At 39.5% G+C, this 15,271-nt stretch overlaps 1 protein-coding gene across 3 annotated transcripts in view; it reads left to right on the forward strand.

The window, feature by feature from the left end:
- Positions 1–15,029, forward strand: part of LOC106742765 (limbic system-associated membrane protein-like) — a 105,781-nt gene extending 90,752 nt beyond the window's left edge. For all 3 annotated transcript variants that reach the window (XM_014616013.1, XM_014616012.1, XM_014616011.1), the window contains 9 exons: positions 7,433–7,630; positions 8,443–8,918; positions 9,877–10,030; positions 10,170–10,460; positions 11,652–11,758; positions 11,881–12,070; positions 12,201–12,227; positions 12,340–12,455; positions 12,579–15,029. In XM_014616013.1, coding sequence (XP_014471499.1) covers positions 7,433–7,630; positions 8,443–8,918; positions 9,877–10,030; positions 10,170–10,460; positions 11,652–11,758; positions 11,881–12,070; positions 12,201–12,227; positions 12,340–12,428 — 1,532 coding nt within the window. In that variant the 3' untranslated portion in view covers positions 12,429–12,455; positions 12,579–15,029. The remainder of the gene's footprint in view (positions 1–7,432; positions 7,631–8,442; positions 8,919–9,876; positions 10,031–10,169; positions 10,461–11,651; positions 11,759–11,880; positions 12,071–12,200; positions 12,228–12,339; positions 12,456–12,578) is intronic.
- The last annotated feature ends 242 nt before the right edge of the window (positions 15,030–15,271 follow it).

Here is a 15,271-nt window from a genome sequence, read left to right on the forward strand (position 1 = left end):
TTTTTAAGAAATAACATTGCACTAAAGAAGGTTTTTTGTGGAGGTTGTCCGGAGATATTGAATACGCGCACCACTGAAATATAAGTATACTGGAAGAGGCACTGCTATATAACGCTTATGGATGGAAAGCGTGTGTGAGATAGAAAAAATTTGGGGTTACCTATTTTTTACTTTCTTACTTACATACCTATATCTGTCTCTTTTTAAAGAGGGCAACGCATATACGTACGATAAGGAAAGGATGCCTTAAAGTTGGCCTCTCTGTCAACTTCACTTTTCGAGATGTCTCAGTAAATATATTTCAGTGATAGGCATCCTTCATATGTAAGGCATATCTACTCGCATAGAACATTTTCTAGATTCTGATTGGAATCTATTTTGTTTTTCCAAAAAAATGATGGATTCTAATTGGGAAATCTCTGAAGATTCGGATTAGAGATGTAGTGTCTCAAAAATACGATTATGAGTGAGAAATCCAGACAAATTCCATTTTCTTTGTTCAACGTTTATCCAAAGTTATCTTTTTCTTTTAGATTTCTACTTTATATTTATGTTGAACAAAATATCTGAAAAGCTCTGGACAGAGAAAATGGGATCTATCTTGTTTCTCAAATAGAATATTTTATGGGATCTAATTGGAATGATTTCGATTAACCAACTGAATAAAGTTGTAATTCTAAATGGGAAAATTATATAGATTCCATTTACTCTATCCAACATTTTCCAAAGTTTTCTTATAATTGGGATAAGGATGGGATTCCTAATTGGTATCGCAATATATTATATTTATTTGGGATAAGTTTGATTCGATCAGAATCCATTTTATATTTGAGGATGTTTGGAAAATTTCCATACGCAGGTAATGACAAATCAGACATCATTTTCGAGCAGAAAGTCGGCGATATTCAAATTCTTATTTGAGGTACTTTAGGCGAGGGATTCTATTATACTTATTTTGTGTACGTTGTAAATATCACGCTAATGAGTTCACGACAAGATACTTTCGCGTGTTAGCGAACGACAGGCAACTCGAAAGAGAGAGAGAGAGAGAGAGAGAGTGTAGTCACTCGCGGAATGTTGGTAGGGAAACTCGCCAAAGTGAGAAACGACTTCCTGGGTGAGGCGAAACGACGACAGTTTCCGCGAACAATGCCTCCCTCATGGAATTCGGACTCGTGCCGAGCATTTCGTAAGCTTTAACCCTCTTGGTCGAGGGCGACGTTATTTTCCCACGAAATGGAAAGGAGGCTCGCTCCCGCCGGAACAAACAGAGATGTGGTCTCCATGTGAATAGAGGGAGGAGGATCGATAAGCGGAACCGCGACGTCGTTAAGACGTTGCTCTCGGCACCGGTCCCTTTTTTTTAACACACGCTACTCTTTCAGCCGTTGGACGAATGATTGCCGAATGGATGGCGCGGCATTTTTTATGAAAAATATCGAAACGCGGCAGTTTTCCCCGATGTGCTGACAGAGACAGAACACGCGAGGCGAGATGCGTAGATTTCGACATGTTCTCGCGAAATTCTCCCCACTTGCGCAATGGATTTTTATTTATTTTATTCGTTTTATTTTAATGATTTTCATATTTCGTGTCGTTTTTATACAGAGGTAGCAGTAACTATTACCACGCTGAATATCCTTGAGGAATAAAAATATTTTTTTGATAACTAAATGAAAAACAAATTTTTAAAAAATTGAGAAACCTCAAATTCAAATTCAGATTCAAAAAAAAATTCAAATTCATTTCTTTCTTCTCACATTTCGAAGATATAGATTACAGATATTATATATATGTAAATACATATATACATGAAAACAATTAATCTCAAGTCAATGATAAATATTCTCATATATAAACAAGAATATTATAATCTTCTTAGAAAATTTTTATTCTGGATTTGATTAAATTTCTATTTCTACGCAAATATTACTTGTGTTTAATTCAAGACTAAGTCGTGAATTGTTTCTTTCTCTTCTCTGAAAGAAAAAATGTTATATTCAAGTAAATTTTTGCTAAGGTGTATTGAAGTAATTATTTTATTTGGATTAAATAAATATTATATATAAATATATAAATATTATATATAAATGTAGCATATAAAGTGAGGGAGAAAGAAAAAAGCGCTACATTTAAACAATATTTACTTAATCCAAATAAAATAATTACTCCGATATTTCTTAGCAAATTTTTACTTGAATGCAGCACTTTTTTCTGTATATCAATTGATTTTTTACTCATTATATTCACCATTCAGAGAAAATGCGAATGTCAATCCAGCGATGAAATCGGACCCTCTCGTCGTGCTTTTAACATTGTTTTGTGCGAGCTCACTTCTATTTTATCGTAAAATCCAAACAGCTACAGCTGGGCGCGCGCGAGAAAGAAAGAGAGGGAGAGAGAGAGAGAGAGAGTGTGTGAGTCTCGTAAACGGAAGTCAGCTTCGAAGCTCGATCCAACGAAAATTCCACGAATCGCGCATGTTGGCCTCCTCCTCCCGTCGAGGAGTTATTTCTGCCCGCGTAACGTTGCGCGCGCGAAACTGCAACGCGATCGCGCGCCGAAACTGCAACGCGACGCGCGCGTAGTCCCGCGGATATGCACCCTGACATTTTCGAGACGCGGCCTTTGCGCTACCGGCAAATTTACGGGGACCGCCCTTTTGATTTGTGGACCGCGACAGTCGACTGTCCGACGAGTCCGACCGTAACGCGCGCCCCTCTCCCGGCGCCCCGTTCTCTCGCATTTAAAGTCACGTAAAGGACGTAAGGACACAGCGCGCTGTACAAGTGACGTGTCCGTCGCACACCCGGTGCCCCGGTGTCTTTTTTCGGCTGCCTCTGTCACGGCCTGACGTCATCGCCACGGTGAGACACGTGCCTCTAATACAAACTGGATTTGCGGTTTTCGCGTACGTCCGTTATTCCCTGTAGCGCTTCTGCTCGAACTGCCCGATGGAAATGAGGATGAGGTCGGCCGCAATAAACGTGGTGCTCGCGCTCGCTGTATGTCGCAATGCGATGAGAGAGTCCCTTCGCCGCGCTTCCACCTTGATTTACAACGGGAAAGTCTCGGCGGACGGTGACGCTACGCTGTGCGGATTGTTCCGGAAAGTCGCAGATCGCTTCTCTTATCCCCCCCACCCCCCTTCCCCCTGAGGCTTCCTTGAATTTTTAGATCTTCGTTATCGTTGCTCTTCGAGTTGTCTGCGTTTTGGAGAGAGGTCGAATAATTTCTTCTTATTTCTTGGATTAGCGCGCATGATCTTCGCTCTTTAGCGGAATTTCGATCAGAAGCTTCTTCGCGGAAGAAGCAGTTCAAGTTCGTCTGAAATGGACAAGCCAAACGCGTTTTGGCTGAAGGAAATAGAATTTTTGATGATATATGAAAAGTGGTCTTATATATACACATATAAATCGATGATAGATATTCTTATATATAATCAAGAATATTATAATATTTTTAGAAGATTTTTAGTCTTTAATTGAGCGCAAGTAATATATCAATATAAATTCAATTAAATCAAGACTAAAAATCTTCTAAGAAGATTATAATATTCTTCTTTATATACGTTATTGATTTAATTACTTAATTATTTTTCCGTACAAGAACCGAATCTGGTTAATAACTAAATTCATAACCAGAAATTCTGCTTCCTCCAACCAAAATGCGTTTGGTTAGTCCATTTCAGGTAAATTTAATCAAACTATTTTTTTCGTGTTCGCTCGGATTTTCAATGTTAAGTATCGGAAAATTCGAAGAGAGAAAAGGACAATTGCGAATCCGAGCGAATTTTTACGAAAGAACAATCGATTCCATATTAATTGGGGAACATCTGGTGAGAGAAAACGAGGGTTATCTCGAAAATCCTGCGAACATGAAAAGAGATCGCAACGCGCCATTTCAAAATAGCGTCAATAATGGACGTGATCCCGCAAGGGCGTATTTAAACGTATCCCTTAATAAACTCCTCCCCGGTCAGCGAGAAACACAGCGGGCGGATTAGAGGGAAGGCTAGGTGAAAAATGCCGGGTCTTAACGAGGTCGTCGGAGTCAAACCACACCTTAATGTATTTCGTGTACCTGATCAATTTGGATCATTGCTCCGTTCCATTGTGCTCGACGTGGCCTTTCAATTAAGGCCGACAATGCTCTAACAGCCTATCGCGACCTCGGTCTAACGGACATTTCGACACCACCTACCTACATCTGCGGTGCAAAGAGAATTCTGACAAATTTTTAAGAAACGATAGGAAGTCGATATTTCGCGCGCACGGTCGCTGAAGATCTCGAAATAAAAAAAAATGTCCAACTCTCTTAAAACATCGATCGTGGTATCGAGTGATCTTCATTTACAACAATTAATATTTTCGCATGTTTATCTGCGAATCCGGTCGCGCTGTCTCTCTTTCTCTTTCTCCTCTCAATATTCGAAAATGTCCCCTGAAAAGATCAGTTTCAGAACATCCGAAAGGTCGCGCATATACATGAGATGGAAATACGAGCGGACAAATAAAGTCTCTTCCGTGAGACGAGGCGCGAAAATCAGAATAGACATTTCGCTGGAGAGACATGTCCAACCGGCGACTGCAACATAGGAGCTACGAGCGTGGCAACGTTCCGTGACATTAGTTCGACTGAAAGAGTGCGCGTGGGTGCCCTCGGACCTACGTATTAGATTGAGCAATGGGACACCGTGGCGCCTCTCCGTATGTACAGACTAGGTCGTTGCTATGGGAGTCCGGGATCAAGTCGTAGACGGGGGTTGCAGCCCCAATTGGGGCGCGGATGCCGACATGTAGTGGTCCGCCATTAATCTAGATTCATGGAGTTCTTCCCGTGTAATCGCGCTTCACCTCGCCGCGTAGGAATGTTGCGAGCGTGGTATTATTATCAACTGCATAATCACGTTGTTTTATCGCCCCGTTAGACAATTTATTTGAATCAGAACCCGCGTTTCTCCAGCGTATATCTTTTTTCACCTTTTTCAACTTTATGATGTTTTGTGATAAAGAAAGCTCCTCAGTAATGAGAATCCGAAGAAAATCCGGAGAAGAAAAGGTCTGCAATCAGGAGTGTAACCCAACCGCGATTCTAGCGTTGAACGGCACGATGCGCTCGACGGGAATTCGAAGAGAGCCACTTAATAAACTCAATAGACTCGCGCAGAGCGACCTCGACGTGTCCGTAATGGGAATTTAAAATAATCAATTAGCGGCTTCGCGCAACGATGAGAATCTAAATACACCGTTCGTCCGCCAAGCTTCATCCGCATTACGCCGTATCGGTCGCGGCTAACTTGCAGAAACTGCGAGGAGCGCACGACAATCAATCATCAGCAGGCTCGCCGCCGACTAATAACAATTTTCTAACTTTTGTATCGTCGAGAATCCGCGATCTCCGTCACGACAAATGATGATCGAGTGATCTTAATTCGCGAAAGTGCCGGATACCATTCTCTACTTTTTCCCTCTCTCTCTCTCTCTCTCTTTCCCCCCTTCTTCTTACCGTCCATTCTCGGCTGTGACCGAGTCGGCTTAACTCGTGCGCGCGACCCATTTTTTTCTCTCACTCTCCGGGCCTGAGCAGGGCGTGGTGGCTTTGCCATAGCACCACGGCTAAAATCGAACCGCGTGTATAACGCCTTAGTGTGAAGACGTGCCTCTGCAAAACGGGGTAAACTGGCGTCGAGCACGCAGAGAGGAGCCACTCTCTCTCTCTCTCTCTTCCTCTTCGCCGCGTTCTAATCGCGATCTCGCTCTCGTCTCGCGACGCCAATGACGACGAGGGCAAGAGGAAGCTCTCCACCATTGTTGAAAAGGGTGGTACGGGGTCGCGTATTATTAGAAAGCCGGTATGCGTGTAAGCCTCGTTTATGCGAGGCGCTCGTCCCGAAATCGGGCGCGGTCGTGCACTAGAAATCTAATTTCGACCGGCCGGCCCACCCCTCTCGCGCGGCCGATCGGTTTGTGCTTTCAACGAGAGTTAGATGGACAGGGAGGGCGGAGGGGGAGAATCCCAAATCGTTGCCTCCGACGGGGGAAACGAGCTACAGCTGGCCGGGCGCGCGGTCCATCGGCGAATTAACGGGAACGGTTTGATCGGTCGCGTGCTCAAACCATCGGAAACAATTGATCGCACGTACGTGTGTACATGCGACGACCCAATTGAATGCGTTCCCGCCGGCGGCGCCTCGCGGACCGCCGTCTGTCGTCGCGGCCGTTGTGGAGAGAATCGAAGACGCTCGTCGCGGAGAATCAAGGACGCTTGATCTCGTCGTTCATTTCAGCTAATTACCGTCGCGACGCTACGGTAACTTCATGCCGCAGGATCTCGGTTGAACGGTCGTACATAGAAAAGTCTTAAATCGATGATATTCTTATATGTAAACAAGAATATTATGATGTTCTTAGAAGATTTTTAGTCTTGATTCGAGTGCAAGTAATACTCGCGTCAATACTAATTCAATCAAATCGAGATTAAAAATTTCTCAAGGAAATTATGATATTCTTGTTTATATATAACAATATATATATCATTGATTTGAAACTAATTTTTTTCCATGTACGGTCGATGTCGAGCTTCTCATCATTCAGATTAATAACGAGCTGTGCATTGAGAGAAAAAATATGTAGGACAAATATTAACACTGAGAAATCCGTTTGGTTGCATCAGTCGAGAAACGGGCAATCAAACGCAATTTTCTTTTATCCAAATTGCGTTTGATTGCCCGTTTTTCGATTGATGCAACTAAACTAGTTTCTCAGTGTAAAAAATAGAAACAAATATTTATTCGCGTGGCTACTATAATAACATATTCACTTATACTCATGCAAATACGGAAAAAAAGTCTGGTTGTAATCAGAAAATGAACAGATGGGTTTTGGTTGAAACAGTATTTCTGGTTTTTATGGCCCAAATGTGATTCTTATGATCAGAAATTCTGTTTCCTTCAACCGAAACACGTCTGATTGTTCACTTTCTGGTTGATGCAACTAGACTTTTTTCCGTGAATTTTCACACTGAGGAAATATTTTTCTCAGATGAGATGTATATTTTTTGAAATCTACAGCTTCTCATGAAAGCAATTGTTTATTCTGTGTTTTAGTAAAAAACTTAGATTTAAGTAAATATATTATTAATACTCATCGAATAAATATTTCTTACTTTTTAGATATGTTTTCTCTCAGTGTGCGATTCTGCGAAAATTGTCTAGTTTAATGAAAACTTATATATTCATATTCGCGTTTGTATTCAATGTCGAAGCTTATTAGCGGATTACGCGGATTATTGGTCGCTACAGTAATTATTGTTTTATCGTCGAATCGATGAGTTGTATGTCATTTCGTTGTCAAATTTTATTTATCACTTTGTTCCCGACTTTCTCTCTCTGCTAAAAATTGCTTGAACGATGCGTGTTGTATTGTTTCAGGTCTATGTAAACCAACCAAGAGTACCGAGGGCGAGGATTATGAGGACGATCCGCCCTTTGACGAGGAAGACGAGGACGATGAGGATGTTGATGATGCCGATTTTCTCGGTCCGCAACCGCAAATCTTATCGCTGCCCACAAGTGTTCGCGTAACGGAAGGGAGTACTGCTATGTTAAACTGCAACGTGATTCACGCAGGTTTGTAGAACAATAACAGTCCCTTCCTTCCGACAACCACGCAAGTCCTTTTTTATTTATCGTTCGAAGCTCGATGTAATTCATAAAAGGAAGAAACATAGTCTCCGTCTGGCAGAATTGCTTTGCAAGCGAGTGACGGCCACTTCAAGACGTAAACTATAACGAGAGAGACTTAATCTATAACGAGAATATTTTTAGTGCGAAGGAAAGTTGAGTAAAATTATAGAAAATTCAATCCGTCTTGTCTACAGTAACGTCTTCTAATGACAAATTCGTACATATTTTAATTGAGGTTGAGATTTTGAAAAACGACATTAAGTCTTTGATTGCCTCGCCAATTACTGATATTTTTATATATAAGATAAATATAGATATTTTCATATACAAGCAAAAGGTATTATAATATCTTACAATATTTTTAGTTTTTGATTGACTGCAAGTAATACTTGCACCAGTACAAATTCAATCAAATTAAAACTAAAAATCTTCTATGAAGATTATAATATTCTTGCTTATTTATGAGAATATCTATTTTTGATTCAAGACTAATTTTTTTTCTCCGTGTGTAAACGAGTATGATACAAATAAATTTCCCGAATGCATTTTGCGAATGTTTGTTAGATAGTTTCATTAGCTTTCTATCGGCGGACTCGCTTAATTTAATTAGATGCAATTAGTCACGCTTTATATGTTAATTAATGAGGCGCGGTAAAATCATAGTTACCGATGGACCCTCACGACGGTCAACGTGTTAATCAAGACGACCCCGAAGACGCACGTTGGGACATAATATATTGTTCGATCTGTTTCAGAGAAACACGCAGTCGCGTGGATGAAGGACAAAGAGTATCTGTACGTCGATTCGGATTCGTACACGTCGGACTCCAAGAGGATCATTCGACTGCCGAACAACACACTGGTGATCTACAACGCGACGATCAGCGATTCCTCCGACAATTACGAGTGTATCATCGTGCGAAAACAGAACATCGTGCTCACCCACCGTCTGCGGGTCGACCCTAAAGGGCCACAGTCTGTTGCGGTCCCACCGCAGCCTATAGCCCCGCAGCAGCCTGTGACTTCGCAGCAGCCTGCAACCCCTCAGCAACCCGTAGCCCCGCAACAATCCACGGTGCCATCAGAGCCAGTCGGCCCGCCGCAACATTCGCACCGGACACTTATACGCGTGATGCCCAAAAAGAGGATAGATGTGAATCAGGGACTAAGCGTCACGTTCGGCTGCGAGACGAACATGCAGCCCCCGCCTGAAATTAAGTGGTTCGTCGAGGTAAAACTTATCATTAACGCAGCTATTGAAAAAGTACTGATACACGGAAAAAGATTTGTATCAATCTTCAAAAGACTCATTTTATGTATAAACGATTTATACATTTTATATATGAACAAGAATATATAATTTGATATGGAGATAAAAATTGCTTACAGGAGAAAATGTTATAGTTCCATTAAGAATATCATATTCTTGTTATTCAAAAATAAATTTCATGAATTTTGAGAAGAACAATATTGTATAGAAAGAACGATATCTTGAAACTAATATAATTCTTAGCTTGAAGATATCGTTCTCTCCATCCTAGTTTTTCCTCTCAGTTTATAAAAGTGATTTTTGAGTAATAAGAATATTTTTAATGAAATTTACGAGGTATCCCAGGTCAATGTAAACTATGTGAGAGCGAATTGAGGTGAAAAAAAGTTTTCTACCATTTTGCAAACAACAAATTTTCGACTTATTAATCATTAAAAATGGCCACATATAGAGGCTTCTTTAATTAATAACTAAAAAAATTATGTATGTTATTTGCAAAATGGTAAAGGACTTTGTTGTTTAGAGTAACCTGATTTTCTTGTCGTCGTTCTTATTTAATTATTGTTAAAAATGATATTATTTATGTGTGTAATTAGGTCTGTTCTTTTTCGCTGAAATGGCTGCATTAGTTTATACTAGTTCTCTTCTTCTTTTTCTTCTACCAAATTTTGTACTCTATATCTGTCTTCTTAGGTTCTATAAGTGTACACAAGTGTACACAAGTCCAGCGAAAAAAATAGATTACTTCATCGTTATAATCAAAATATCTATATAAAATATATAGTAATTTCATATATTGAAAATATCGTCGATGAAAAACAGGGTAAAAAAGAAAGAAAAAGGAGGGAGAGAGAGAGAGAGAGAGAGAGAGAGAGAGAGAGAGAGAGAGAACTGATCGACTTTCTATTTCTTTTCGCAGAACAAAAAGCTGAATAACGATCCCGATGTGGTGGTGAACAACAATTACATCACGATAAGGAAAGTGAACAAAACACACAGCGGTCTGTATCAGTGTCTCGCTGAAGACGGCTCCTCGGATCCGGCGATAGAAGCGATCACTCTCGTTGTGAATTGTAAGTTAGTCACCGATGCTCATTCGAGCAGACCATGGCTGCCTCCCAAGTCAGCCGTCCAGCCGGCTTTTACGGCTATCTATTTTCCATAAGTGTATTGACACCGCCGATTGACGATGAGTTCTCATCCTTGCGACAGACGCACCTGAGATAGAGGCGAAGAGGAGCGTGGTGCACACCGGCACCGGTATCGAGTCGGATATGACGTGCATCGTGAGCGCTTATCCGAAGGCCATAATCAAGTGGTACAAAGATAACAAGGAGATCACGCAGAAGAAGGGATTGATAATCCTGCATCACGGTGACATGAAAGATAACAGGACCAAGCACATACTGAAGATCCTGCATACCACAGAGCAGGACTTAGGCGAGTACAAGTGTAGCGCGCAAAATTCCATCGGCCTGAACTACAAGAGTATCAAGCTTACAGGTAATTATCGCTCGCTAAATTTTGCGAATCGTCGGTGTTGCACATCTACTCGCGTAAAATTAATATAATTATAATTACAATTAATTCATAATTATAATGATAATTAATCGAATTAACCCTTTGACCGCACACTGTATTGACTCTGTGCGATTTTCTAAACTTTATATCCTGAAAACTGAGAAAGGAAAGTGACTGACAAAATTCTAGGAGAAAGTGGAACTTTTCTACTTTCATGTTTAATCATGCATTCATAGAAAAACAAGTTTTAAGTTACTGAAAATAATTCGAATTTATACAATGGCTTCACGAATGGTAGTTCGAATTTTACTTAAGAAATCGTAATTTCTTTATTTTTTATTATTTTGATTTGCAACTGTAGGACAATGAAGTTGAAAGACGGTTTCTAACAGGCAAAAAATATAACTCTACTGCGCGTTCGAAAAACATTTTTTTTTTTTATTACTGAAAGGAGAGTATTTCGAAGTATCGAAAATAGGTGTTTTTATAGGAAAATAATATTTATGTTGTGGAAGTATCAGAAACAATTTATTTTTTATTTGCAAAATGGTAATACGCGTTGTTTAGAAAAATAATAAATTATTTAGAATCACACTTTGCAGGACGTGCTCGCGTAAGTTACACATTTGACCCTAATACAACATTATTATTTATTATTAAAAAAAATATATGCGTAATCACAATGCTTAGTTACGTTCACATACAAATTTTCAATAAAAAAATCAATTTACTTTTTGCGTCAAATTATATATGTACCCTATACATTATGGGTCTAACTGACCCTGTGTCAAATTCGAATGGCTCTCAAACTCGCATTAATCGACTTATCAGGTCTGCACTACGTCTAACGGAGAATTCACACCTTGACAGAAAAAGAAAAAAGTAGCAGCTAATCAGAACTCGTGCTGGTAGTAAACAGTAGATAAAGTAAAAACTGTCGACTATCAGCGCAAATTCTGCTGTTTTTCTGCTTTCTGCTTTTCTATCAAGGTGTGAATTTTCCCTCCTGGGGAGCGACTTTTTAATGATTTCTCGGAAGTGGGGAGAACTCATAGATCACGTACTTCTCTTCGCTATGGTTCTTCAAACTAACTCATCGAGCCTATCTGATCAATAAAACAGTCGAAAAGCTAATTAAATTCCTACAATTATAATGAATTAAATGCCCCTTAGGTACGCCTTCGCAAGCGAAACCGATAGGCGCCGAGATGACCAATGACGACACGGGAATAATTCTCAAGTGGCGTCTGGAGAGTTATTCACCAATCAACGAGTACAAGGTAAATATCGCACGCATTATTGAATTGTACGTAGAATCCGTGAAACGACACATGCACATGTATAGATACGATAGATACGACGGATAGATACGAGATGTAGGATTTTCTCTTCCAATTTGCAGCTGCAGTATCGTCGCAGAGGCGACGAAAACTGGAGCGTCGCTGAGCCCGAGGTCAAGAATGGAAAAGGAAATCAGTTTATCGTGGAGCAACCGATCAAAGAGCTTGAACCCGGATCCTACGAGGCGATCCTTTTAGCTAGGAATTCCTTCGGATGGTCTCCACCGTCCGAGCCGCACCTGTTCGCCGGTGGTACGTCAACCAGTTCCTGTTAATTCCTCTCTCACTTATCTGTCAAGAATAAAATCAACGTGTTTTCTCCTCGAATTAAAACGAGTGTATTGTTCAGCAGCCGAGTGTAACTCTTTCCTTCTCTTTTCAGACTACCCGCCCGAAATGGCACGGAAAGGTACGCACTCGTGAATATTAATTTTATCATCAGACCGTTTCTCATATAAAGAAACATCAAAGAAACGCTCTTTCATCACCGGTTCTGAATGTTTCTGTGCGTTTATTTGCAGAAGGAAACTCAGCTATCCAAATTCGACCGCCCGGAATTCTTTTAGCTTTCATCCTAGTCGTTTTATCTTGTGCCTTCACAAGTCTGTAACTTACTTAAACTGTGTAAACTACGTAGGTAAGTGGTACCATATCGCTTCCCAATGATTATTCTCATCGATTCGCTTACAAGGACTTTTTTATTCGCGACAAACAGATGTATCTGTACGGCATTTGTTGACCGATTTCTTTTGTGCTGCAGGTAATTTGCTGCAGCCAAAGCATACACCAGCAAACGTCATGGTGGGTTTAATAAAGTAAGAACACTTAGGAGAGAGACGCACGCACGTCAGTCGAGTGCGAGCTTCGTCACCCGGATATGCGTCCTGCAGTTTTTCTGCGTAAGCGCTACGCGTGTAATTTACTTTGTCTTAAATTCTTCTCGAGCGGGCATTATCATGCAAAATGTTTAAGTGAACTATATATATTGTTACGTGCGTTTTTGTATAGCCAGAATTTTGTAGCATTAGCCTTTTTTTACATTGTGTGTGGCGTACACACATACACACACACACACACACACACACACGCATACGTATACATACACAGAGCTCGCCTAGGTGTTCCATGAAGACGCGTTGTAAAGGAAACGAGCATTTCAATGGTACTCCGTAAAATAACGGATAATTATTAAGGGGTATTGTACTTTAAAATAGACGTATATATTTATATCTATCTATCTATCTATTTCTCTCTCTTTCTCTCTCTCTCTCTCTATCTTTCTATCTTTCTCTCTATGTATCTATCTATCTGCACACGCGCACACACGGGTGCGTACACAATACATACGCGACGCCGTGTGTACGCGTACAACGTATACACGTAACATAGTATTCACTGTACATGCATAAGAGCTCAGAGATACACAATCATTATTATAATTTATTTTTGTATGCTTAAGATTATATTAGAGACACGTGTTCAAAGATGTCGCGCTTTTTGGTGCCATGTACACACGGCCATGTACACGCCTCCTCGGTGAATCCTGTACAGAGCTGTAAATACGGCATCTTTATGGGGAAGAAAAGGAAGAAAACAAAAATATGTCCGCAGTGAGAAATATGCACGCGTGAGAAAGAGCATGTACCTATATAATTACGATATATGATAGCGGAGAAGTAACGTTATATATAGAGAGTATATACATTATTATATGATGTGTAACGTGCGACGTGTATACGCGGAATACTATACGGAGTTGGAAGCAATCATACCGACGATCGTCGTGCAAGAAGAATTATCCTTAACGTTATGTCTCCCCATGCCCCGTATGTTTGCTCCCAACGTGAAGGCGAGTTTCTTTTTTTTTTGTTTTAATTTACGCCTATGAATGCGAGTAAGTGTGCGTGTGAGACGAACAAGTGGCGAGCATGCGAGGATATCGTTCTATTAGCGTTTTTTCCATAAAAGTTTTCGCTAGCTTTCGTCGCGCTATGAGAGATATGTTGTTATATTGATTTATATAATTAATGTTACGTACACGCACACACACGCGCGCACACGCACGCACGCACGCACGCATGCGCACACACACACACACACACACACACACACGGAGTATTTTACGATCGTAACAGAAAACTGCCCGTGTTAGAAATGGTGTACTCGACGTAGATGTAAACTGTCAGACTTTACGAAGGCTATTTCTCTTGTATTTGTACGCATAGCAATACGCTTATATACATAATTTTTGTCGTCTATAAAATCATAGTTTATTTCGCGTCTGAAACATTCATTATTTTGAGCAATTGGAATTATATATTAGTGAACTCATTATCACAAAATCGTATTGTTACTCGTCTGTCGTATCATTGCAATAACGCATTGCCGATGTTGATTGGGAATTTTAATAAAGAAAAACTGCAGATATTTAGCAACGTTGAGGCATAATTCTCTACTGTGCTTATTTCATTACGTCGAGTATATCATGACACTTTAAATTCGTAGACCTTTTATTCACAATTCTATGATTTCGCTGAACGCGAGATTTATGAGCGGAATTATAAAAAAAATTACTTAGTTCTGGAAAAGATGCGAATAATTACATGTTGAAAAATGGAAAAAAATATATATATATATTCCTATTATTGCCAACCGATTAATTAATTTCGGCTTCTTGAAATGTGTATTTAACAAAAAAGAACGAAAGTAATTATATTTGAAGCTGTATAATAGTATGCACATATTGTACTTTATGTTTATACATCTTTTCCATGATCTATTGCTTGTATATCAAACATGGACGTTTCAATTTGAGTGCGTAACTAAATTTATGTACATACATACATACATAAAAGTTTATTTTAGTACATGTCGATAATATATTTAAGAAAAGATATTAGTCAAGATGCTTACGAGACATTATGTTGATATGCAACACTCCTGATGTGCATATAAATATAGCTTCTACCGTTGCCTTAATCAATTTAACATGTACAATCAAGAATAATGAAAGGTACATTAATTCATAAGATTATACTTGCTGATGGGTAATAAAGTACATCGAGATACATTGTATTGCAAATTAGTGTAGCTACATTTCAAGCAAATTGGTACATGAAATTGATGGAATGTATTAAGAAGTTTTAAAGATATGTAGAAAATTATTTAAGATTCCAAAAATGTCTTAAATATTTAAAATGAGATGCCTTGATATCTGCGTTTTACAAATTTTATTCATAAACGTCGTGTCATACGCCGACGAATCTCCAATCCTATCCACCGACACCCTTTACTGATATCCTTTTTTATTTTAATTGTTTTATTTACATTATAATTTGAGTTTCGGCTAAAATAATCTTGGTCAAAATGAAGTGGTTGGAATTTTGAAATTTAGTATCAAGATAATATAATAAACGAAGAGGTAGCACGAATTTCGACAAAAGATTTAAAAAT

The sequence above is a fragment of the Dinoponera quadriceps genome, unplaced genomic scaffold, assembly GCF_001313825.1.
Source record: "Dinoponera quadriceps isolate SergipeBrazil2010 unplaced genomic scaffold, ASM131382v1 scaffold589, whole genome shotgun sequence".
NCBI classification, from domain to species: Eukaryota; Metazoa; Arthropoda; class Insecta; order Hymenoptera; family Formicidae; genus Dinoponera; species Dinoponera quadriceps.